Source organism: Aspergillus lucknowensis, assembly GCF_044049455.1.
Source record: "Aspergillus lucknowensis strain CBS 449.75 chromosome Unknown BJX67scaffold_22, whole genome shotgun sequence".
Lineage (NCBI taxonomy): Eukaryota > Fungi > Ascomycota > Eurotiomycetes > Eurotiales > Aspergillaceae > Aspergillus > Aspergillus lucknowensis.
This window is the reverse complement of record NW_027263566.1, coordinates 116,444-139,496: the sequence shown is the minus strand read 5'-3', so window position 1 is coordinate 139,496 and position 23,053 is coordinate 116,444. Positions and strand designations below refer to the sequence as shown.

The window sequence follows — 23,053 nt, the reverse complement described above, 5'->3', positions numbered from 1 at the left end:
TGCGGAGAAACATTAGAGCCGACAGCCGAGGGTAACCGGTGACATGGAATCACATGAGGGCTCCTGGTGCTCTTCGATGTATGAAGCTTTGTTTCCTCGGATCTTACTTGTCCTCCTTCCCTGGTAATTCCATTCAAGAATCGTGGCAATTGTAGAGATGTTTGCAGCTTCACTCCGTCTTCTCTCCCGCCGAGGGCCTTCAATGGCATCTCGTGCCTTTAGCACATCTCCCATCGCGAACGCTGCCGAGGTTCAGTCGCTTGGAGTGATTGGGGCTGGACAGATGGTTTGTTCAATGATTGAATTGATTGCTACTTGACTAACGATATCTAGGGCCTTGGAATCGCTCTTGTTGCTGCTCAAAAGGCTCAGGTTCCGGTCACCCTGGTCGACAACTCCCAGGCATCTCTAGATAAAGGCCTCAAGTTCGCGGGTATGTTTGACGGCTTTGCTCTAAAGTTGGGGTCTCTCTAACTTTCTCCCTCGCCAATCAGACAAGTTGCTTGACAAAGACGTATCGAAGGATCGTATCACCCGAGAGGCGGCGGATGCCACACGGGGCCGCATCACCTCCAGTCTAAAGCTCGACGACCTATCATCAGTGGATTTCATCATCGAGGCAGTTCCCGAAATTCCGGATCTGAAGACTTCGATTTTCTCGAAAATTTCACAGATTGCACCTCAACATGCGATCCTTGCGACAAATACTTCGTCCATCTCGATCACCAAGATCGCAGCCGCCACGACAACAGATCCCACGGATCTCCAGGCTCCGTCACGAGTCGTCTCGACGCATTTCATGAATCCTGTTCCCGTCCAAAAGGGTGTGGAGATTATCGCCGGCTTGCAAACGTCAAAAGAGACCCTCGACACGGCTATTGCATTTGTACAGCGCATGGGTAAGATTGCAGCTGTCTCCGCAGACTCGCCTGGTTTCCTCGCAAACCGCATCCTTATGCCGTACATCAATGAGGCTATTATCTGCCTTGAGACGGGTGTTGGCGGGCGCGAGGATATTGACAGCATTATGAAGAACGGAACTAATGTGCCTATGGGGCCGTTGACGCTAGCCGACTTCATCGGGCTTGACACGTGTTTGGCTATCATGAACGTTTTGCACCAAGAAACTGGAGATAGCAAGTACCGGCCATCCGGATTGCTGAAGAGGATGGTTGATGCCGGTTGGCTTGGTAAGAAGTCTGGGAAAGGTTTTTACGACTACTGAGGAAGGCATGTGCCAAGTCATGACACCTACGATTCTTCCTATGACTACATAGATCATTCTGTTTATTCCGTCAGAAAACGAATTGTCATTTGTGACCACAGTCTTATTCCAACGATAATCAACTAATACCTCAATTCTTGGGATGACAAGATTGGGGCCCTCAAAACACTAGGAAGTGATAACGACAATCTTTCAGGCCATCCCAAAGATCTTCATCACCAAAAACAATATTAGGGCCCCCAGCGATCCTTCGCCATGGTCACAACAGTTCCAAATGCAAGGAGATTTCCCGCCACAGGTATAGCTAGAGCCATATTAGATATCCACAGTGGGCAAAACGAAGAACGTGGGAAAGGCATGATTTTAGCATACCAGATCTCCGCCCCACATCGACATGTAACATGGTCACACCCGTCTACCTTCTCGACAAGAGCGCCGCATCGATAGCACCTCTTCCAACCCCTTCTCTTGGCCAATGCAAGAAGCATCTCTCGGCTTTTGTCGGGCGGGCACCTTCCCCGGTGGCCGCAGCCCCGACAGCTAAGGCAAATGGGCATATTACAGAACGGGCACGCGTGCGTGAGACGAATGAAACGAGGCAACATCGAGCCCACGACGAGCTTTTTCCTCGGGCGTATCCATTTTCCGCACGACGGGTCGGGGCAGTACCAGAGTTTGTGATGTGGGAGTTTGTGTTCTTCGATCTTGTCCGCGTATGCTGATCGTTGGTGTTCCGGTATAAGAGGCAGGATTGCCTCTACTGGTTTGACCTCTTGACAGCAGAAGTTTGAAAATAGACGTCGCCCCTTTAGATAGTGATCGACTACTTCGAGGATGCAGTCCACACATTGTCTGTGTCTACAGGGGAGTTCAACCAATTGTTCCGGTGCTTTTCGCTCATGGCAGACCAGGCAGCAGATACGCAGGCTGTTTCTATAGTATGTTATTATCTGCTTCAACCGGTAGAGCGAGCCTTGGATGAGGCAGGCGGGTGGGCACTTACTCCTTCTGTTTCTCCTGCTCCAAATACGTGGTACTTGGCTTGAGGTATTGAGCCTTTTCCTCCCCCAACATGGGTTCCGTGTGACTTTGCACACTCATATTCAGCTGCCTGTTCGGCTACGCCAGTGGTTTCTGAATTCGCGAGTGGAGTCTGAATGATGTGTGTGTTTTGAGGAGATCGAGGGCGGAAGTTGGTGTTAAAATAAGTTCATGCGGACAACAAGTCCCGTCGCTTCGCCACCCCGACAAATAGACGTGCGATAACCACGGACGGTCCAACCTTCTTCATAAGCAGCCCTTCCGGGCCAGAAGAAGAGCACGATTAGAAGACCGCGGAATTCCCATTGGGTATACGACGTGGGCATTGGTTGCTTGGTGCCCGCTCGCTCCCAGATTCCAATTGGGACAGCTCAGAAACAGTTGACGAGCTGATTCTTCCAACCGTAATAAAGTTTCCGGTGCTTTCCCAGTAAAGTTTTGAAGGGTGTCGCTCACGAAGCATATACGCCCATATGCGCGGAATCCGGACAAATGACGCAAATCAGCCACAATATAACCCTTCTCATAGAGCGGCAGTGAACTTCCGGCCCACCCACGCAGACCCATGTTCTTGGTACTCTTGGCGAGTAACTGCTATCTTCCTCAACTCTTCTTTGTTCGTCGCAAGTCGGGATGCCCCAAGCCACGCAGAGCGAATTGGGCTATCAGTGATGACGATTAGCACGCATACCAGCTCAAAGAAGGATGAAAGACGTACTCCTTAGGGCGTCGGACTCGAACAACATACTCTGCTGAGGCAATCTGGTGCAGATCCGTGTCCCTAACGACGTCAGATACATACAGATCGCGGTGAAGGAATTGCTCACAGTCTCTCCATAAAACCAGGAAGCAAGGAGTTGCCTCCAACGACCAGGACGTTGGCCAAGAAGGCCGGATGTAGCGCTGGGGGGAGTACTGAAAGGCTCTCTAAGATTAAATCAGGTATCCCTGCAGACTTCATGCCTATATCGCTGGGGGTGAAGAGGATCTCTGGAACAGCAAAGCGTTCGTTACCGAGAACCAGAACATCTTCCGAGAGCGGTTCGGCACCGGCACCGGAGAGCACAGCTTTCCTCTTCTTAAAACCCAGTAAAGGGTCATGAGGCCTCACGAACCCCTTCTTTCCTCCGTTTGGGTCTGGCAGAACATAATCTACCACAACGCCTTCTCCAGGGTCGGGCTGCCCACGCCTGCGATTTCCTTTCCACGTCCGCTCCAAGTCGTTGGCGAAGTCATTGCTCACGAAACAGACCGACTCCTTAACTTCATTCATAATATACGTCTCATCCACCATATTATACTGCCTTATCGATACCAATTCTTTGAGGTAGTTTGTCAAATGTTTTCCGCCTAAGTCGAGTCTCCGAATGCCACGTTGAAGCGGCTGCCCCTTGTAGACCGGTGTGACTATCGTGTGAGAGTACCCAGAATCAACCACAAGCAGGCATTCGGTCGGAGAGATAGCAGATTCAGGCTGCCGTAAGGCGGAATCTCCAAATAGCAATTGAACCTCATTCCAGGCATTCAACGACGGACCTGCAGGTCGTCGGAAAATAGCTCAGCCACGGCCGCCCAAGAACAGGGATGGATCTTTAATTCTTACCGACGCATCGAAAGTAGCCTCCAAACCCCCATTCCTCCATAATAATTTCATCCGCATTCTTCTGCAGGGCTGGTAAAGCATTGGGGGCCTCCGTGAAGATAAGAGTCACATCCTCCGGGTCGGCAACGTGCATATCCTTCGACCTCACAGTTTTCCCATCGAAGAAGGACGTTTCCCAAATTTCTTTCTGCGCTTCCCAGTTAACCGTGTATCCCTTCTCCACCGGACGTCTGAACAACATCTCATTCCAGTCTGTAACGTTCGTGCCGATCTGCGCGCCGACGTAGATTCGATTCCCGCGGGTTTTGGCAATTGCGTTGGGGATCGCAGTACAACCTGAAAGAGCATTTTCTTCGTCTTCTGGAGGTGGAAAGCCAGGCGCATAGCCGGCTTTCATGGTATACGCGCCATTGTCGATGATAAAGGTCTTGTCGGGGAGGAGAGGCTGGGCCTGGGCGACGGAATATCGTCCGGACGGGCGCGCCTTAGCGGAACCCATTTGCGAGAGGTGGAATAGACGGTGAGTCTGAGTAAGAGAAAAAATTCAGGTGAGCATGGGTAGAATTGTTGGAAAGATCGTCCTTGGGAGGTTGTTGCTGCTGAAGGTGAGAAGCTGGGAAGCTTTCGCTGGATGGCAGATCGGAGATCTCGTCGGATGGAACCCTGGAAGCCGCCTAGAGCTCCCAAATCGGGAAAGGTAGGGCACGATGCTAGAGCGCAGCCATGACAGAGCTCGAAGAGCTTCATGTTCACAAAAGTAGATTGCCTATATCACAATCCAGCGCCCGTATATTCTATCGTACCCATCAGCATTAGCTGCTCATGAAGAGGATAGATGTTCGCAGCGCTTCATGCTCCTTGATAAGTGTGAGAATTATACCTACGTCGAGAAAGCAGCGAATTCCAACAAATTCATCAAGTCCGAGAAATCACAGTCTCTGTAATTCAAGGGACCTTCGTTTATTTTCGGGTGTCTTCATAATGTCAAGAGCCATGAAAAGAGGAGATGCCTTTCTCTGGCAACAGGTGACCCCGCAGAGCCCTAATCAGCGCCCCGCAGTTCAGGCTCTCGACCTTAAATTTCCTCCTCCTCAAGCACCAAGTCAGCACGCTTCCTCCTCAAGCACAAGGAAGCAAGCCCGCTATTCAAGATGTCGGGAAAGCTCAAGATCATCCTTACAACAACTTTCACCCTCGTGGAGCAATTCCAATCCACGCTTTCCTCTCCCCAGAACACCTCCACCACCCCCGAGCAACGCAAGGGTTTGGATGCCCTTCCTCTCCTTTCAGCAGCAGCAACGGCGCTGAAATCTCACGTTACGAAACTGTCGCTCCTTACAATAACCTCACCCTTCACACCGTCCGCGGTCGCGACCACGGTCTCAACCCTGAACGAATCTGTGCTTCCATCACTTGTTACCGCAGCGCTCCTTGTCACCCCCGAGTCTCACACGGCAGCGTTTCAGAATGAAATCCGCATCCTGACTTGCACGGGGTTGAAGGAGTTATTCATGTTAGTGAAGGAGGTTCAGACTGTAGCGGAAGATAAAGCCGAAAAGAAGAGCTTGGAACAGTCAGAGAAGGATGCAGTTACGCTTGCGGCCGGGCGTGTTTGGGAAGCTTGCGATGTGTTGATTGAGGTTGCGGCAAAGGGTGTTGTAGGGTTTGTGGTGAGGCGAGCAGAAGAATATAGGGACTTAGTTAAGGATGCGGTGGAGGAGATCGAGGGCTGGGATCCAGATGAAGAAGGCGACGAGTTTTTCGATGAGCTTTTGGACGATGATGACGGGAAGGAGATCGCGCACATCGGGAAGGATGAGGGTAGTGAAGATGACGACGATGAGGAGGGCAAAAGCAACGCTGCGCTCCACGAGCAGAAAAAGGATGCGTTGCGAATCCTAAAGCCAATCGCACAAATATATCCGGCCATCATCTCGAATCGACTGAAGAAGACGCCCTCTCCACTCACACCGCCCGATGCCAGGACTCTGGAAGCCTTGATGAAGAATTTGCAGCAAATTCCGGAACACATTGATGAGGTAGCTGGCGCACTGTATGAGGCAGATAGAAACAACTATACCCGCCAACTGAGAAGGACGAAAGGTTGCGCCTCTAGGGCAATTGACCTAGTCCTATTCCCCTGGGGTATGAACCAGGCTTCCGAGGGTCAAGGAAGTATTGGGGATATCGAAGACAAATTTACAAATTGGTCCAAGACGTGGGCCAAGGTTATGGGAGAAGTCGCCAAGTCAATCGACGAGCCCAAGTCAGATTAGTGTACAATATATCGGATCTAATTAGAATACCAGATGTATAAGAATATACAACCGAGTATTCTTCACCAACTCAGAGTAAAAGGCTTAACATAAACCTAGAAACGAACGACTATATACACCAGCCGCACCCGCGAGCTGCGGGCCTGCTGCACTAGGAACAATAAGTTGTTAGATGCAGCTTGTTCAGCTGTCTTCGTCACTCACTTCCCATTCACGCAACTCTTCCTCCGGTATTCGGTCCTTCAGCCATTCGAGAATAGCATCGGTTCCTTTAGCGACAATCTGCCATCGCGGAACCCTAAAACTATTCCCAGCAACTTCGAACCTTCGCAGAGCAGATCCGCCACCCCAGTTAGCACTGTTACCTTCACCCCTTAGTAGGCCGAGTTTCGGTGGGAGGGAGCCAATGTTGTTATTGCCTACATCGAGCACCTGGAGTCCTTGCACAGCTTCAAAATCCAGGCTATCAAACTGGTTATCTGCAGCAAGGAATGTCACCAGCCTAGGGTATTCTTGTCGAATACGGGGAAGCGATCCAGAGAGGCCGTTGGATGACACATCGAGGAAAGTCAGCGAACGGGCTGTTAGGTTTTTCATGACTTGCCCAAGAGTGATGAGACCTGTAGCACTGAGGTTGAGCGTCTGCAGGCTAGGGAGCTCAACGGGGGAGGGAAATAATATTGAGCTATTCAACGGATTGTGGGACAAATCCAGGTCTGTCAGATTGGCCGCAAGCATGGTGAGCACCTGGGTTGGAAAACAGCGCAATTCATTATGTTGCAAGTATAGGTACTTAACATCGCTCGGATTAATGTGCTCCAGCTTGTCGGGCCCAAGATCTTGCATCTCGGTGTACGAACGGTCGAGCACTCCTCCGGGTTTGAGCTGCCATCCAGACGAATGAGCAGGTGTCTCTGGAGCAAGTGTGAACTGGGTCGCGACCGAGCCTTCTTCGTCATCTGTCTCCTGCGGCTCGGGTTCACATCGACTCCTCAAGTCGCGCTTCATATCCTCCACAGCCATGTTAAGGAACTTGCGTTCGCGAAGAGGATTATTGGCTACCCGGAAGGTAACGAGGTTGTCCATAAGACCAATCCTTTCGTCGAGCTTGGGAATATCATTTCCAGTCAAGTCAACATTTCGAAGGCTTTTCAGGTCTGTGAAGCCCGGCGGCAGTTCCGATATGCTGTTATCCTCCGCCGAAAGAGTGAGGAGGGCCTGCCAGGAAGAGACATCAGGCAGACTCTGTATTCGATTCATGCTGATCGCCAGAGTCTGTAAACCAGGTAACTGCACGTTTTCATTCTCGGAAAGCTTCAGAAGTACATTGCCAACAACGTCCAGATTCTGCAGAGCATTGAGCTTCTTTACAGAAGCGGGAATTAACGCCCCTTCCAGCTTGTTCTTAGGGGCAATAATTTCCTTTAAGGGGAGTTCTTGCAAAGATTCGAAGGGCAGGGATGTGAGTTGGTTATAGCCAACATTTAGGACTCGAAGGGAAGCCACCTCGGCGAGTGTCTCAGGAAGGCCGGTGAGAGAATTTTCATGGAGATCAAGGAGCTCAAGATCTTTAAGGCGACTAATGTCATGAAGGAGAGGCCCCTCCAGTTGGTTCTTTGCAAGTCTTAGGTCACGGAGGGAGGTCATCTCCATAACCACTTGCACGTCATTCATGCTTAACTTGTTATTCGAGAGATTCAGCGTGTGAAGCCGTTGTAGCCTTCTGAAGCCTACTGGGAGAGACTGAAGGAGGTTCCCGTGGAGATCTAGAAGCTCTAAACCTCCAAACTGGCTTCCTCTTTCCTCTGTATCAAAGTCCATCTGATCTGGATCAATGTCTGGAAATGCAGCATCTGGGAGTTCAGTGAAATCATTATCGGCAGCAATGAACTTGACTAAATCCACGCTTTCATACCAATCGGTGGTCGCGTTGGGGTCGAAATCGTACATGGTAAGGATTTCTTCCGGAAATGTTGCCAATGACATAGCGGCGATGTTTAGGTGACCGGATGTTCGGCCTGCATCCAGTTTCTTCCGAAGTAAGCCATGATTTTGATCCTTGGGTCGCTGGTTAAACGGGTCCTGAATATCAGGTTCTGTCCATGCGTCTAGAGGTGACACCTGGGGTGCCTTCTGGGCTGCAGCTTTTCGTGCAGCTTTGGCTTTCGCAATACTCTCTCTCAAAGCACTAGACGATTTCGAGGCTCTTTTCACTTCTGGGTCCAAGTGAGAATCTAAGGGTGCAGGGGTTGACGGCGACTTCACCGCAGGCGACCTCGACGTAGACGATGAGAGCTTTGAACTGGATAACTTAGGCTGTACTTTTCGCGTCTTTCTCACATGAAGAGGTGATTGCGGGTTTTCGGGCTCTGGCTCACTGGGTTTTATCGGGGTCCGACTCAGCGCTGCGCGAGAGTCTGATGCCTCGGGAGTTGGGCCGATGCCTCCAAATATGCTTCCCCGTTGCAGGGGCCTCTTCGGCTTCGGGGGACTGTCAGAGGTGGATACAGAGCTATGTTCGCCGGTGGATCCGTTCATGGACACCGACGGCCGAGATCTTGACGGGAGCCGTATAGCAGTCTGTGGGCCAGCGAGGAAGTCGCTCCCACTTATTTGACGGGTTGAGGAGGATCTAGAAGGTGACCTTGAATAGCTTGTCACAGACGACGGTGGGCGAGAAGGGGACCGCATGGGACTGGTTGCATTGAAGAAGCTTGAGGGCCTCCTCGATGAAGCAGGTGATGGCGGTATTTGAGCAAGAGTTTCGATCGTCCTTTCAGACAGAGATGGCCGCGTGCGACCCCGAAAATCCGCATGGTCCGCATCCTGAGGAAATGTATCTGCTTCAACTTCTAGAATCTTTTCGTTCTCCGATCCGCCCCCGTCAATCGTTCCGGCGACGGAAACAATCCGCTTTTGCTGCTGGCCATCTTGAATCTTTTTCGGAGGTGACGTCTTTGGGAGAGGTTTCTTGAACTCTGGTTCTTCAGAAGGTCGTCGAAGCCTCGCGGCCCTCAGGCCCGGATCGGTGCGCAATTTCTCGCGGGACGGGGAAGGCCTGAGGGAAGGTGAGTTTGCTGATGTCGGCAGGGGGATTCGAGAAACTAAGCGTGGAATGCCGCTGGGACGAGACGGTGTCTTAGGTTGCTGATCCATGGTTGTCGAATTCCAAAGGTCCTCCTCGTGCACCTATTATCAGGGGTGCAACTCTGTTCTAAACGACGACTGGAAGTGGAGAGGTTCTAACAGAGTCCCATGGCGCTTTAAGAGGATGGCAGGTTAACAGAAAATTTCTGGAAATGCAATTATGCAACGGCGCAAGATAGGACAGAAATTGAGGAGGAAGCTGTGAATTTCCAGGGGGCACATTTCAAAGGATCCCCAGCCAAAGAAGGCTAGTATGATTGTGAGTGACAGCTCTTGCTTCAGTGTTTACTGCGGCTGACTAACCGCGTCGTCCCACGTCCCCCACCAGATTGTTGCGAGGAATCGTGGGGCTGTTGGTTTTCATTCTCGTCGAAAGGATTGCTTGAAAAGCTGTTGTCTACTCCGTATAAGGGTTGGTAATTTAGTTAGACTTGTTCAGGGTGGCGTAGTAGTTGAGATCCATTCGTTGAGAGGGAACTCAACTGGTTTGTATATGTAAATATAAATGCGGATGAGGATGGCCAGGTCCGATGAGGGTAGAGATGCATGGAGTCAACCAAATAATGGGGTGTTCTTGAAGCTCTCTCTGAGAGTTCAGGGCTGGCTGTTCGGACGATTATTCACTTGGAGGACCATGCGCTTGATCCATCCGCACGTCCATTTCTTTCTTGGAGCTGATCCCGGTTCGTTGCCTGAGTTACATGGCAGCTGGAGCTCTGTTTACCTGCCCTGGATGGCCCGTGATCTCCGCATCCGGCCTAGTCCCATTTTGGCGCGCGGCTGGGCTCAAAGGCAGATACGATTGGCCCGTTCCCCCAGCCCCCCGCCAGCTGCGAAACTCCTGCCGCTTCTCCATCCTTAAGGCATCAAACGACCTCCCCTCTGTCCCTCGACTCCTTGCTTCTCACATCATTCCATCTCTTTCCCTTGACTCTCATTCTCTGTTTCCCTTGCTCTCATTATCTCTGGGAATTCTCATTATTACCCCGCGATCATTCCCACTCAGAGCGCCTCTCCCATCAGAAGCTTCAGCTGCCACCCGCCCGTCTCTCGGCTTTGGGGTGTCGGTACCGCCCTGCTTAATCGATAAGGTCGAGTGGGCAGTCGCCATTGACCATTCGCCTTTTACTCCATTGTACGGGCTCCCGGACAACATAGAGACCGTTTACGTCTCTCGATCTCAGTGCCCGTGACCGAATATAATTATTAATAGCTGCGCAGCCAGCCCTTCAAACCCTCTCGCCCGCAGCCCTCTCCGTCGCTGGTTCCGGCGTGGTATGCCCTGACCGCCTTATGACAACTCTCTGATTAACGGATTGAAGACTGACCATCGTTCCCGCCAGTGCTATCTTGTCCCCAGTCGTACAACTCACCATTCTCGTGCGCCATTCCTAGGTAGCGGAGATGTCACAGGATACCGAGCCTCAGTTATCGCAAGGCTCCCTTGCGCCCCCAGCGGAAATCTTTCGCCCGGTGACGCCGGTGCAACGCACAACTCTCTCTGCTTCGCCTGATTTGGGTGTCGGCATTAGAAGTCGTTCTCCACATTCCGACAACAATAAGTTCATATCTCCTCCGTCATTACCCTCGTCAGATATGACTCCTCCACCGTCGACCCAGATTCCTGGAGCTCCGCTCCGAAGGTCAAGATCGAGGTCTCGTTCGAGCTCTTACCTAGCACCTTCGCCGGATATTGAAGAAACTCTTTGTGCGGCCTATGGGGCTTCTGAGAATCTCCCCACTACCGACGATATCGAGGGTGCTAGCGAGGCCAAACTCCGCGCTATTGCCAAGGAGCTGCTTGGGGTGGCTCGAGAAGCTCGCGTGTCTGCCCTCCACTTCAAGTTACAATATGGTCTCTTGGAATTTAGGAGTAATGTGGCTATAAAACGCGCTGAGGTCGAGCATAAGCTTGCTAGGAGAGAGGCTGAAATCCTTCAAAGTACTGAATACCGCAATCGCCATGGCCCGTCTGAAACAGAACCAGTGCCGCCGGTCCACAATGTCGAGCTAGAGCTTGCCGCCAAGCGTAATCAAGAACTCGAGAAGGCCAATGCTACGCTTGACAGAAGACTTCGCCGAGCGAAAAGGCTCATCGAACAGGAAAAGGACAAGTCAGACCTCTTGACGGAAGAAAATAAGTTGCTGAAGACGCGCATTAGAGAAAATCGGGAACATTTCTCTCGGATGATCGAACACGGCCCAATGTCTCCTAGTCCCCGAGCCGGCACGCAGACTCCTCACCGAAAGCCCCTGCCGCAGTTTGCGGATAATGATGATCATCATCTGCGGGGAACTGATAGCAATAATCCATTTGCTGCCCTTCTTGCGGCGGATCGCGTTCTCAACAGGGAATCATCGGCCGTAACGTCGACGCCAAACCGACATCGTGTCCATAGGCAACATCCAAATGGACATGTGCGAGGTAGCCATTCATTGTCGTCACTTCCCATGACACCGTCTCAGTCGCGGAAGTTTTCCCAGGAAAGCCAATATGTAACTCCTGGAAGAGAATCCAACGATGAGATTCGCGATAGGGACAGCACGATTTCAGCGTCTGACATTGAAGAAGCCGAAACGGAAGAAGATATTCCTGCCTCTCAGGCTGGAACGCTTGCAGCCACCATGCTCCGTCGAAACCCCACCGGTATCCAGCGGGATGAGCGAAATACAACCAGTACAGCGCCAAAATCCAGCACCCTACTTCAGACAAAGTTGTTTGGGCAAGTAAGGAAAGCTGGTATTGAACGGCCCCCAGGCAACCTCAAACGCAAGGCAAGTTTTGATAGTGCGAGTTCGAAGAAAGCAAAGGCGGAAGACCAGGTGGGTCTCGGGATTCATTAACTCATGCTTAGCATGCAATAATGTGAGTAAGGACTTATTTCTATGTTTGCGGCCCTGTGTACCGAGGCTGTCTTTGAGAGCCTCATTTTCTTCCCCTGTTATCTTGGGGGGTTCGGTTGATTGGAACACAATACGTCAAGTTGCTTTCTATTCCTCCTTCCAAGCTAACCCTCATAGCAAGTATTTATGATGAAATGACGACATGTACAGTGCATGGGTGAATTGGTGTTGTTGCGAAGATGGTTGTGCTCAGGAACTCATCCGCTTGGCCTGGAAATTTGGTGTTGCATTAGATTATATTGATACAGATATGGAAGGCATCAGGACAATCCATTCAATTGGACCGGACCCTAAAGGTCGAGAGAGTACAGAGCCACCTGCAATGTAATAATCTTCCTGATTATGGACAGCGTGCTCCCATCCTTCGCGGGTGACCAAGTGATAAGTCGGTCATGTGATACGAAGGCCAAGGAGGGGAGGAGATAATATAGAGGGAGAAAAAGGAGTAAAGGGATCCGAAAGCCATAGTAGATCTCAGAGCACCCAAATTGAAGGTCAAAGACTCGACTCTGCTTGGAAACGCATCACTCCTCATATACAATCGACCACCCGCTTTGGTAGGTATGAGAGAAACGTCCGGATTCGGCAAGAAGGGTAGGGCTCGCTAAGCGAGGCGGTGAGCGACTCCCGCGCGGTTGGCCACAACGCCGAAAAAGTTCCACTGATATTGAGCCGGAGTTTTGAGATACGACCACCAACCACCCACGACGACCACGACAAGCCCCGGTTCTGATCACCATCCGTCACAATGGTGTGTATTCGGAGTCTCCTATGCCGAAAAGAACCTCTCGACTTGTTTCGAGAGACAGGACTTTCGGTGTTGCTATTGACGAGATAGGACGTTTGCTAATGTGATCTCTTTGTGATATAGGCGATCAAGCACAACAACCAGATTCAGAAGCACCGTGAGTGACACCCATCGATCGAGATTCGGAAATACGCTTTTGCTCGAAATAATACGATCGGAAATGCGATTGGCGATGGAATGGTTTTTGGACTGGGTTTGCTGATGGGATTTTGTTGCAGACTTCCACAAGGACTGGCAGCGTCGTGTTCGCGTGCACTTCGAGCAGGTACGATTTTTCGCGTTCTTTACCTCGGCGGTATTTTTGCGTATAAACATATCTGGATGATGGGGTCTTTTTCAAGGAGACGTTTCGGCCGATTTTAAGGGTTCGATGGACTGACATGGTTCTCTGGAATAATAGGCCGGTCGTAAGCACAGCCGTCGTGAGGCCCGTCTCGCAAAGGCTGCTGCCGTCGCTCCTCGTCCGGTTGATAAGCTGCGCCCTGTCGTGCGGTGCCCCACCATCAAGTACAACCGTCGTGTCCGTGCCGGTCGTGGTTTCACCCTTGCCGAGCTGAAGGTAAAAAACACCTGAAGTAGACTTTGGGTTTGCAATCGGAAGCTCATCTCGCGCGAATTACAGGAAGCCGGTATCCCCAAGAAGCTCGCCCCGACCATTGGTATCGCCGTCGACCACCGCCGCATCAACTACTCCAAGGAGTCGCTCGTCGCCAATGTTGCCCGTCTCAAGGACTACAAGGCCCGCCTGATCATTTTCCCCCGCAAGAGCGGTCAGTTCAAGAAGCTTGACTCCTCTGCTGACGAGGTCAACGCCGCCAAGGCTGCCTTCGCCGCCGAGGGCCAGACCCAGGGATACGCCACTAACGTCGGCGCAATCCTGCCCATCAAGAACACCTCTGCCGAGGAGGCCGTCACCGAGATCAAGCGCGACGACCTCCCCAAGGGTGAGGAGGCTGCATACCGCCGGCTGCGGGAAGCCCGCAGCGAGGCCCGCTACAAGGGTGCCCGGGAGAAGCGCGCCAAGGCCAAGGCTGAGGAGGATGCTGCCGCTAAGAAATAAATGCCGTGTACCTAACCGCTTCTTCGCACAAAAACCTTCAGCTAGTGATGAATCCGGTCGTTGGTTTTCATTTTGGGGAGCATCACGCCTCCTCTTCTCCCTCCTAAATGTACTGTGGCATGGCTTGGGATTGGCTGGCGTCCAGATTTTCCTCTACCTACTTCGTCTTTTCTCCTCAACTTTCATCTCTCACGTTTGTCCATAAGCAGATACAAAAAGGTGCCTCTTAACTACCCTGAAATGAACGCGAATATCCGAATCTCATATCACATCTCGGACTCCTTGACTTGCCCTTGCAATGCATGCGTAGTATCTCCCGACCTCCAACATTCTTCAAAGAAACCCTAGGATACCAAAAATTACTAAGACAGCTGCTCTATCGCTTGTAGGTCGCAGAGAGGTGAGTTGACACAGAACTAAGACAAATCATAAACCACATAATCTCATCTGTACCTCGACCAAGTCCTTCAATTTCGACAGTAAAATAGAAGCACGTGCCTATGGCTGGAGATCTAAACGTCGCCGCCAGGTCCATGCCGTAAACCATTCGCCCCAAACAAAACACTTAGTACACAATCTGTAGCCTTGATAATGGCTTGAGCATCAGAGCCGCCCGCGGTCCCTGACTGGTTTTCGGCATTCTCACTCAAGATCGCCTGGAAGAGCTTCTTCGAATCCTGCGCTACCTTGTCATTCGGACCGCTGTCGAGTCCCTTTGCTGAGATACAGATGCTGGGTGCCAGTTCCGGCTCGCCCGTCCACTCATCGATGGTGAGTTCACAGGAGAGGATTACACCCAGTGATGATCCCTTTGATTCAAAGAGCATAGACGTACGCTCGATGTGTGGTAGGATCCGTCGCAGGTCAGATACGGTGAAGCTTTCCGTACCGTCATGGTTGGGGCCAGAGCTAGCAGGCCTTTTGGATTTTTCGGAGCCACTCAGTCTACTGCGACCAGGGATTAGGTCCGAGTGACTCTCTTCTATTTGGGACCAGATCCGGGCACGCGATAGTGAGGCCTCCCAGTATCGATTGATGCCCCAGCAGAGTCCGGATACATCCAACTTCAGAAGCGGGTTCGCTAGTCGAGTATTTGTCCACTGTCGCAAGTATTCCGGAGCACTTCCATCGATACCCGCTGATAGGGAGACTAAGGACTGCGTCTCTGGGTTCGTTTCATAGGAAATAGTGATTCTGTACCGTGAATCTGGGAAAGGCGGTGGTGCAGACAGCACGAGCTGGTGTCTTTCTAAGAACGGGTCTGAATTTGAAGAAGGGAGGATGTTCGATGATGCGGTGAGTTTAAGGGGTGCGAGTGCAGAGAGGTACGATTCTGTCTGTGCCTTCTGATCAAGAGTGAACGGATTCAGGTCAGGGGAGAGTCGGCGTGATTTCGGTGGGCGTTTAGTAGAAAAGGGCAGTAATGTAGATATCAGGGACGACATTGGATGAGTGTTTGGAAGGGTATTCGTTGAGTCGGTGCGAGAGGGATCCGCCGAGATTAATACGGAACTTTCAAGTCAGCAGTTTTCAAACACGACAATGGGTATGCGGCAACTCACCCTAGATCACTCAGGTAAGGCTCTATGTCCTCTCCATGCTGGTCGAGCTTCTCGCACAAACCTTCCAGTTTCGCAATGTCCCGCTTGAGAGACTCTAGGTTGTTGGAGAGCTCCCGTTTGAGCTTTCTTTTCTTAACGACGGATTCGGGGAACAGAGTATCTTTTGTCATTGTGACATGTTCAGTCAAGTCCTCAGGTTCAGCACCGTTATCAACGCTCCTGAGTTTGGACGGACTCTGCTCCACATCTCCTGTGGCTCGCCGCTTCCCCCACTTCCCGTGCTGCATACTGGGGCTGCTGCTCAATAGCCCCCTTGGTCGCCCAGGAGGACGCTCCAGGCCTAATTGAGTCGGTGTCGGGGGGAGGTCGGGCTCCTCGAAACCGTCATGCAAGGAAGGCCCTTCAAGCTCCTCAGGTATGTCTGTAGCTCCTGTTGCGCTCCCCAACTCGGACGCCAACTGGTCCTCGGGGGTGTTTATCACGCTTGCTTCCACTCTCCTTGTTTGCGAGGCTGTTGGGGATTGAAATAGCAGGTCTGAGGCGCTGATTCTTTTCGACACACGCCTCGGGGGTGCGGCAAATGCACCGAGTCCGCTTGATCGTCGGCTGGGGAAGGAAAGGGGCGATTTCTGGGCCCGTTTGAGGGGGTCTGACGGGCTTGCGGTTAGAGTAAGCGAGGGTCTGAGGGCTTTTCTGTCGCGTAGCCCAAAACCCCTCGTTTCGGCCTCATTCTGGTGGTCATTCTGGCTACTACGGCGCGCGGATTTCCGCGTGGGTGACCGACTCAATGCGCGTTCCAAGACGTCGGGGTGTGATCTCGCTAAGCTTGCTTTTGTAGGCGCTAGGAATGAAGGTCTAGAGGGGGACCGACGTTGAGATGCATTTCGAGGAGGAGGCTCCATTTGCGACGCGTCGACAGCGGTTGTTGTGCTGTTGACGAGACTGTTCGCGCATTACGTCAAGCGACCACTGCGATATTCTGTGCCAAATAGGGAGTATGTAGAGGTTTAGGGATAGGATATTCTGCGCATAATATTATAATTAGCAGTGGTAGATGAGTTCTTTTTGAATTGGTTGTCGCATGCACCAACAAATATGCGACTCACGTGACTGTCGATGGGGTGTTTGCGGTGTTTGTGGCGTTTGCATCGCCGATGCTCGGATGAAAGTCCCTCGGAGCCTCTGAAGAATGAACGATATTGTTCCTTTCGACACATTTGCGTCTTGGCACGATGGAAGGCCATGCTCTGGCCACTTCTGGACACTCAATATTCAGACCAAGTGCAATCTCACTGCTCGCGCGAATTATACCATCATGCCGACAGACAACTAAACAATATCGCCTCTTAACGCCCCAGCGGCTCCTCCATTACAACCGAGCGAACTTAAACTCAGACCACGCAGGTGCACCCCAGGCCTATCCGCTCTCCGGATATTACTCCGATATTCTCTCCGCTCGCTCTTCACACCGCGGCCAAGCCACAACCTCGCTCTCTGCACCCGAACACAAACCTAATACACCAACACACGAGACGGCCGAACTGCCGCAGTCCCCGGAAGAAAAGATGGCGATTGTCTTTGGCACGCGGCTAGCTGGTCCCGGCCGATCTTCACGCGACGACCCTAGGCCTAATACCGCATGGAAAACTGTAAACGGGGTCCCGATTCCGCCGCGACCTCAGGAACCGGATAACTGCTGCATGAGCGGCTGTGTGCATTGCGTGTGGGATGATTATCGGGATGAGATGGAGGAATGGGCTGCGATTCTGGCTCAGGCGAAGTCCAAGGGGGATTCAAAGTCGCCGGGTGTGATTCCGGGTGCGATACCAAAGACACCCATTGATATGGTCAGCACAAGTATGGATGACGATGGTGGGGGAAGTGAAACGAATTGGGCGCTCCCTGGGTCGGAGGATGATTTGTTTGCTGATATCCCTGTTGGCATTCGGGAGTTTATGAAGACGGAAAAGAGGCTGAAGGAGATCCATCGACAGGAGGGGGCCAGTTCATGAGCCCGCGCGGAGGAATTTATGTTGCATGTGAATACCCATTTCGTTATGATTTTCCGAGTTATGCTAGTTGCATAGAAGATAGATAATGTTGATGTCAGAAAAGAATTATACCTACATAGCATTACCCGGAATTTCTCCAAGGGCGATCTTTCTCGTTTCAACCGAGTATTCTGTGTTTCGTACAAGAGGCGTTGGGTCGGTGGATGTCGTCGATATCGGATATGGCAGATCAACGGGCCGGAGGGCATCTCACTCCGGCGGGCCCACTATTCCTTATTAGGAGCGATCAACGCCCTGGGGTTCTTCTGTGGAAACCTTAATTTTGCAACCAAGTTGTGTTCACGAGTTGTCTTCTTCAAAGTCAGCAAACAGATGTACTCCAGAGTCTGTGGAGTATCAGAGGCATTGGATGTCCACGAGTCCATTTATTCCCCCGAACATCCCCGATAAGAATTACAGCAAATCAGAAATGGAACATTGTGGGGGGCGGCAATCGGATAGCAAGAAGGGAATGTCGACACCGACACACCAAAGCCAAATAAACAACTGCCTGGGTTCTACTGACAGTGGCCGGTTCTTCAATCCCGATACATTCATCTACCTCTTGCGCGACATACCTGAACACAAGGCGGTGGTCGGGGCACAGTGGACACGAGGGTTGGTCAAGTCTCCTTTGATACTCTTAATGATAACCGATTCCCTCGTAGTGGCATACTAGAAGGTATTATAAGAATGAGAGGAATGAGAAAATTTCGCTCCCCCCGTACAGCGTTCGAGATGGCATTCTTCCTTCACTCCCAGTAGGCTATACCTCTTCAGGACTAGTGTAGATATGCTCCGCTGCCAAGCCTCGGAATTTCTTGAAATAAGAACGGATTGAGCGGAAAACCCGTGTCCAGACTCAGAACGAGCGAGAAAAATAAGAGCAAGAGCGGAGAGGAAGAAGAAAGTGCACGGGCAAAATGTCCCTCTCCAAATCCGAAACAGACATTATCCTCAACAAAGCGAACATCGCCCTTGCGCGGAGCCAACGCCTCGTCGCATCCTGGCTTCCAGCTCAGACATCGGAAGACCAAGCACACACCAAGACCGACGAGGAGCTCCAGCGAGAAGAGGATGAGGTTTTCACTGCTGTTCCCGAGACGTATGTTTCTCTGCGATTCCCATTCCCCCTCCCTCGGGGCCACCCGCCAATCCTTTGCGCTTTCTTTCCCCGTTTCCTACCAACTTTTCGTCGTGGATTCCTGCCGCCTTTCTGTGTCATATACTTTACTTCAACTTTATACTGTGAAACTGACTAGACTCTATCGTGCACAGATTAGGTCTCGGAGCACCGCTACCCACGAAAGCCGCAGACGGATGCTGGAGCCGCACAGAGATCGATTCGAACGATAAACTCCGGCGACAGCTTCTCGGGAGGAATTACAAGAAAGTCATGGCCGAGAAAGCGCGGCAGAAGAACGCGGCGCCTGGATCTATTTCTTTGGCACCGATAAACTCTACTTCTTCTAAGGCGAAGGGCACACTGCCACGGAGAGAGGAGAATGGCACCGGTGGCGGCGGCGGCGATGACGATAACGATGACGATGAGGAGGAAGGGCGGACGGTGTCGGTTGGGAAGAATCCATCGTCGAGGAAAAGGAAATTGGATGGGCGTACTAAGCCTACGTGGTTGGAGAATGTCGGTGACTGGAAGGGAAATGGTGATAACCGTGGTGGTGATAAGGATGCGGGGGAGACCGCCGCGTCCCAAGCAGGGCTCAAGTGGAAGGGGAGGAAAAAGGGTACAAGTTTCTTGGATGAAATTCTTGCTGAACGGTCAAAGAAGCGAAAAAAGCGATAATTACCTTGACTTGGTCAATATGTTAATTCTTAGATCTTGCAATATACCCCAATGCGGTCTTTTGACCCGCGAAACTCCTGACTGCTATGCTTTGTACATGACAAGCCTGTCCAACTGAAACACAAGAAACACAACCCACCCCATGCCCAGCGTCTGACTCTCTGTTGATTCCCAACGCTCCGCGCTCCAACTATTGAGGGTATGGGGTTTGTGAAACAAATGAATCCTGTGTGAGGTAATAGCTGTATAGAGTAACATCGCCGCAACAAATATTTGCGCATGTGCCATCATACATAGTTCTGGCTGACACTTCCGAACCCGATCGGGCACCTATACACCGTATTAATGAGGTCTCGAAAGAGGGAATAAAGTAATGAGAGAAGAGGGGGCAAGATTGAGGAGCGAAATGCAATGCAATCTTCTTGAAAGGCCCATGATATCCAAAAGTCCACGCCGAAAGATTGTACAACCAATATCAGACCCCAAAATATAAGGAAATGGTATGCTCCAAAAGATTTATTGATAGCAATTATAGACCAGCAAAGATCGTGTGTCTTTTCGCCTCCCAAAGTATGCGGAGGCGGCCCAAAGCCATCAGAGGTATATCCCTCAAATAATTCCGATCGGAGTCGGAAGAACATGCAACATGAATTACTGCTTACTCAAGCCGTTTTCGCTTTCTATCCTCGGCTGTATGCTGATCCTCATCAGGCCTTTCCGCAGTGTCGGCAGGGTTGAGTAACGAATGAACGTTGCTCGCCATACTGGACCGGCGAGTAGCGGGTAAGGAAGACTCGTGCCGTGGGAATCTCGGCCCCCCAAGTCCCCACCCATTATCCGTAGGCGCTAGTTGGTCGGGGTTCAGCGGGGGAGTGGCATGCCGCGAGGTGTCTTGAAAGCGTCGCGGCGCTCCCATCTCGTACTGAGCTAGTACGTCCCGCACATGCTGGTCACTCGACGTGGGTGTTCGGAGCGGGGAAGGAGACCAAGGACCAGGTACGTGCGAGGTCGACTGGCCCGGGGGAAACGGGGACACGCCAGGCGGCGGCCAACCGTGTTGGCGGATGTCGGCTGAAGTATGTCGACGCGCAAGGTTGGGACCTGGAGGGGAAGAAGCAGAGGAAAGAGGATGTGGGCCAGGCGGTTGCGGGGTAACAGCCGGTGGGACTTGGGGTCGGACGTAGTTGGGGGAGGAATTTACTCCCCCAATTGAGCCATGACGGCGGGGCGAGACGGACAAGTGCGCGGGTACCGGTGGCCGGATCATATTTGGTCGAGATGTATCAACCATAGAGGTTCGACGGCTATCGTCTTGCGGCATTTGTCGCGGTGACAGCGGCGGGCCTGGGTCGACTGCGACGCTTGGTATATGAGGCTGTCGGGCAGAAAGATATATGTCCGAGGGGTGCTCGAGGGCTCGAACAGAGTCAAGATGCTTTTCCAATTCTGCTTGCATGGTGGACACTATAGTATCCGTCAGAAATCAGGTGGTTTTTCCCCCAAGCCAGGGCTTGTTAATTTACCGTCTCGGTACAATATGCCCTCGCGATCGGGTATCACGCCCTGCAAAAAGCGGGATATCGAATGGGTCCACTGGAAGATGGAGAGTTCCTGGTTAGTGGAAGATGCTAGACGTTGAGGTCAAGGAAGAGACACGGGATAGCCTCACATGGTAACATCTGCGGATACTCTCCGCCATAGCCTGGCACCTGGCATTGAGTGCCGCGTTGCTGTCCTCAGCCCGGCTAAGGCGATTATGCATGTCGTATAGCAGATGTTCGAGGTTCATCAATCGGGCTTCAGTAGCATCGGGAATGGGCTCCGCGGGGGTACCCGGTTGAGAAGGGACGGCCTTATGACCGGGAAATGAATCTCGATGGATCAATGCATGGCGCGATGCGCGTCGCTTGATCTCCCGCAATCCGACTAAGTCGCCACGTTTGAAATTCCCATTTCCGTGTTTAAATTCCCAGAGAGTAGAATCGGGTGACCCGGTGTGAAAGACATCGCTCACTGGTAGTTCGACTACCTTAGTCACGATATACGAAGTTGTGCCCCGTTTGAATCCGCGTACCTTTGTGAAACCCATACATATTCAACTGCCTGACAAACGACGAGATGTTCGTGTGCTTGAAGTATTGACTACAGGTTCCGTTAGTGGCGAGTCCGGCCTTGGGAGGGCTCAAGAGGGCGAAGGACGAACGCGAGGACTTTAGAGAATTCGGAGGTAGGAGACATGACAAAACTGTCATTAGTGTTGGACCACGATATTAGATGCTGGATGCTCTGGTCTTCTAGCATACTGTTGTACAAGTATCAGTAAAGTTTTCTTTTGGAGTCGTCTGCGACTCAAGGTGATCCTCCAACCCGTCGGCAAGCAGTCTCGGGGTGGAATGCATACTTGTACAGCTTATGGATGAACGCGGTCTGAACGACTTTTGGCTGCTGGGCCGCGGCAGCAGCCCCAATAGCCTGGCTGTGAGTCGCATTGCTATTGAGGTTCCCGGCTTCCGGAGATCCATTGGAAGCCGTTGTGTTGTTTGCGCCCGTTCGCTCATTCTCCGGGGTGTCGTGGACTGGACGTGCGCCGCCTGTGGCGGCCGATGTAGGCGGAGTGACTTCCATCGGTTCGCTCGCCAATGGACCGGAGGAGGGAACAGATGACGAGAGGACAGGGAGCTTCTGTGTCCTGCCCGGCGCATCGGTAGCGCCAAAAGCGACAGTATTTCTCGAAGGGAGTTCAGCTGCGAGACTGCTCATCTCGCGCGGTGGAACAGGGGTAACAAGCGACCACGGCCGCACGCCACAGGCGGGGAAAGGGACTTAGAACAAAGCGGCAAAACTTTTTCTTCTTTTTTTTTTTTTTGGGTGGATCTGTTGCGGGGGGGCGTCCAGGGTGAGGATGAGCTAACGGATTTGCAGAGATAGAAGAACAAACGGAAAGGTCGATAAAAGAGAGGTAGCGAACGTGAGAAGAACCTCTCCGGCGGAGCTGATAATCACCAGGACCGTCTAGGCCAAGCAGGAGCTGATCAACACCCAAAGTGTCTCCGCTTCCCGAGTCATGGCGAGTTCAATCAACAAAAAGAATCCATTGGCGACCAACGTTAAAAAAAGGCTCCCGAAAGTCTTTTCACACTTTCGCCAATGATATGCGTTTCTTATCCGTTTTTGAGGAATATTTCAAATAGTCTTCCCGGATTCTGGACCTTCTTTCGCAAATCCAGTATTCCTCTTGGGGTTGCGCCTGTGTCGCCCGCGTTGAGACCAGGGGATGCGACGAAGCTCTGTGTGGGGAGAAGGCACCGTAGAAGAGAAATCGACGGCAGTCCTGCGGAAGTAGTGAGGCGATCGCAGCGCTCTCAAGATCGGATCTGCAGAGCACTTGTCGTTGCAAATGGTCGCTCTCGGTTTGCATGTGGTCAGCGTCTGCCGCTGGACCCAGAGGCTTGGAGTGGGGGGAGTTTAGTTTTGGTCACGCCCTGATGTTCCTTAAAAAAAATAGAGCCATGTGAGGCGAGGATGATGATATAAGGTGGATTATATGATAATAATATTTATATCATGACAAT

The 23,053-nt window shown here is 51.8% G+C and overlaps 12 protein-coding genes across 12 annotated transcripts; 6 read left to right on the top strand and 6 right to left on the bottom strand.

Annotated features, from left to right (window-relative positions):
* Window positions 1-82: 82 nt before the first annotated feature.
* BJX67DRAFT_117477 (3-hydroxyacyl-CoA dehydrogenase family protein) lies at window positions 83-1,340 on the top strand. Its single transcript, XM_071024392.1, has 3 exons — window positions 83-286; window positions 334-433; window positions 495-1,340. The coding sequence occupies exons 1-3, from the start codon at window positions 158-160 to the stop codon at window positions 1,223-1,225; spliced, it is 960 nt and encodes a 319-aa protein (XP_070885822.1). The 5' UTR covers window positions 83-157; the 3' UTR covers window positions 1,226-1,340.
* On the bottom strand, window positions 1,263-2,557 carry BJX67DRAFT_117528 (Rcat domain-containing protein). Its single transcript, XM_071024394.1, has 3 exons — window positions 2,229-2,557; window positions 1,598-2,152; window positions 1,263-1,529 (listed from the first exon to the last, which is right to left on the bottom strand). The coding sequence occupies exons 1-3, from the start codon at window positions 2,324-2,326 to the stop codon at window positions 1,418-1,420; spliced, it is 765 nt and encodes a 254-aa protein (XP_070885821.1). The 5' UTR covers window positions 2,327-2,557; the 3' UTR covers window positions 1,263-1,417.
* On the bottom strand, window positions 2,558-4,497 carry arp6 (actin family protein). Its single transcript, XM_071024393.1, has 4 exons — window positions 3,870-4,497; window positions 3,094-3,802; window positions 2,985-3,047; window positions 2,558-2,928 (listed from the first exon to the last, which is right to left on the bottom strand). Exons 1-4 carry the CDS (start codon window positions 4,366-4,368, stop codon window positions 2,790-2,792), a joined length of 1,410 nt encoding a protein of 469 aa, XP_070885820.1. The 5' UTR covers window positions 4,369-4,497; the 3' UTR covers window positions 2,558-2,789.
* Window positions 4,498-4,958: 461 nt separating this feature from the next.
* Window positions 4,959-6,236, top strand: BJX67DRAFT_117452 (uncharacterized protein). Its single transcript, XM_071024390.1, has one exon. It carries the CDS (start codon window positions 5,021-5,023, stop codon window positions 6,143-6,145), a length of 1,125 nt encoding a protein of 374 aa, XP_070885819.1. The 5' UTR covers window positions 4,959-5,020; the 3' UTR covers window positions 6,146-6,236.
* Window positions 6,237-9,521, bottom strand: BJX67DRAFT_117458 (uncharacterized protein). The gene has a single exon (XM_071024391.1). It carries the CDS (start codon window positions 9,299-9,301, stop codon window positions 6,329-6,331), a length of 2,973 nt encoding a protein of 990 aa, XP_070885818.1. The 5' UTR covers window positions 9,302-9,521; the 3' UTR covers window positions 6,237-6,328.
* Window positions 9,522-10,132: 611 nt separating this feature from the next.
* Window positions 10,133-12,795, top strand: BJX67DRAFT_354134 (uncharacterized protein). Its single transcript, XM_071029185.1, has 3 exons — window positions 10,133-10,567; window positions 10,636-12,158; window positions 12,318-12,795. The coding sequence occupies exon 2, from the start codon at window positions 10,697-10,699 to the stop codon at window positions 12,134-12,136; it is 1,440 nt and encodes a 479-aa protein (XP_070885816.1). The 5' UTR covers window positions 10,133-10,567; window positions 10,636-10,696; the 3' UTR covers window positions 12,137-12,158; window positions 12,318-12,795.
* BJX67DRAFT_117358 (uncharacterized protein) lies at window positions 12,415-12,789 on the bottom strand. Its single transcript, XM_071024387.1, has one exon. The coding sequence runs from the start codon at window positions 12,729-12,731 to the stop codon at window positions 12,537-12,539; it is 195 nt and encodes a 64-aa protein (XP_070885817.1). The 5' UTR covers window positions 12,732-12,789; the 3' UTR covers window positions 12,415-12,536.
* BJX67DRAFT_117359 (60S ribosomal protein eL13) lies at window positions 12,791-14,320 on the top strand. Its single transcript, XM_071024388.1, has 5 exons — window positions 12,791-12,947; window positions 13,068-13,101; window positions 13,223-13,269; window positions 13,405-13,563; window positions 13,627-14,320. Exons 1-5 carry the CDS (start codon window positions 12,945-12,947, stop codon window positions 14,062-14,064), a joined length of 681 nt encoding a protein of 226 aa, XP_070885815.1. The 5' UTR covers window positions 12,791-12,944; the 3' UTR covers window positions 14,065-14,320.
* Window positions 14,174-16,691, bottom strand: BJX67DRAFT_117385 (uncharacterized protein). The gene is made up of 2 exons (XM_071024389.1): window positions 15,627-16,691; window positions 14,174-15,576 (listed from the first exon to the last, which is right to left on the bottom strand). Exons 1-2 carry the CDS (start codon window positions 16,526-16,528, stop codon window positions 14,577-14,579), a joined length of 1,902 nt encoding a protein of 633 aa, XP_070885814.1. The 5' UTR covers window positions 16,529-16,691; the 3' UTR covers window positions 14,174-14,576.
* A 92-nt stretch (window positions 16,692-16,783) lies between these two features.
* Window positions 16,784-18,364, top strand: BJX67DRAFT_354130 (oxidoreductase-like domain-containing protein). Its single transcript, XM_071029184.1, has 2 exons — window positions 16,784-17,988; window positions 18,204-18,364. The coding sequence occupies exon 1, from the start codon at window positions 16,859-16,861 to the stop codon at window positions 17,636-17,638; it is 780 nt and encodes a 259-aa protein (XP_070885813.1). The 5' UTR covers window positions 16,784-16,858; the 3' UTR covers window positions 17,639-17,988; window positions 18,204-18,364.
* A 162-nt stretch (window positions 18,365-18,526) lies between these two features.
* Window positions 18,527-19,492, top strand: BJX67DRAFT_354127 (DUF3245 domain-containing protein). The gene is made up of 2 exons (XM_071029183.1): window positions 18,527-18,782; window positions 18,956-19,492. The coding sequence occupies exons 1-2, from the start codon at window positions 18,601-18,603 to the stop codon at window positions 19,479-19,481; spliced, it is 708 nt and encodes a 235-aa protein (XP_070885812.1). The 5' UTR covers window positions 18,527-18,600; the 3' UTR covers window positions 19,482-19,492.
* Window positions 19,493-19,869: 377 nt separating this feature from the next.
* Window positions 19,870-22,434, bottom strand: BJX67DRAFT_117321 (HSF-type DNA-binding domain protein). Its single transcript, XM_071024386.1, has 6 exons — window positions 21,883-22,434; window positions 21,685-21,783; window positions 21,556-21,623; window positions 21,151-21,506; window positions 21,005-21,074; window positions 19,870-20,945 (listed from the first exon to the last, which is right to left on the bottom strand). The coding sequence occupies exons 1-6, from the start codon at window positions 22,239-22,241 to the stop codon at window positions 20,140-20,142; spliced, it is 1,758 nt and encodes a 585-aa protein (XP_070885811.1). The 5' UTR covers window positions 22,242-22,434; the 3' UTR covers window positions 19,870-20,139.
* Between the last annotated feature and the right edge of the window lie 619 nt (window positions 22,435-23,053).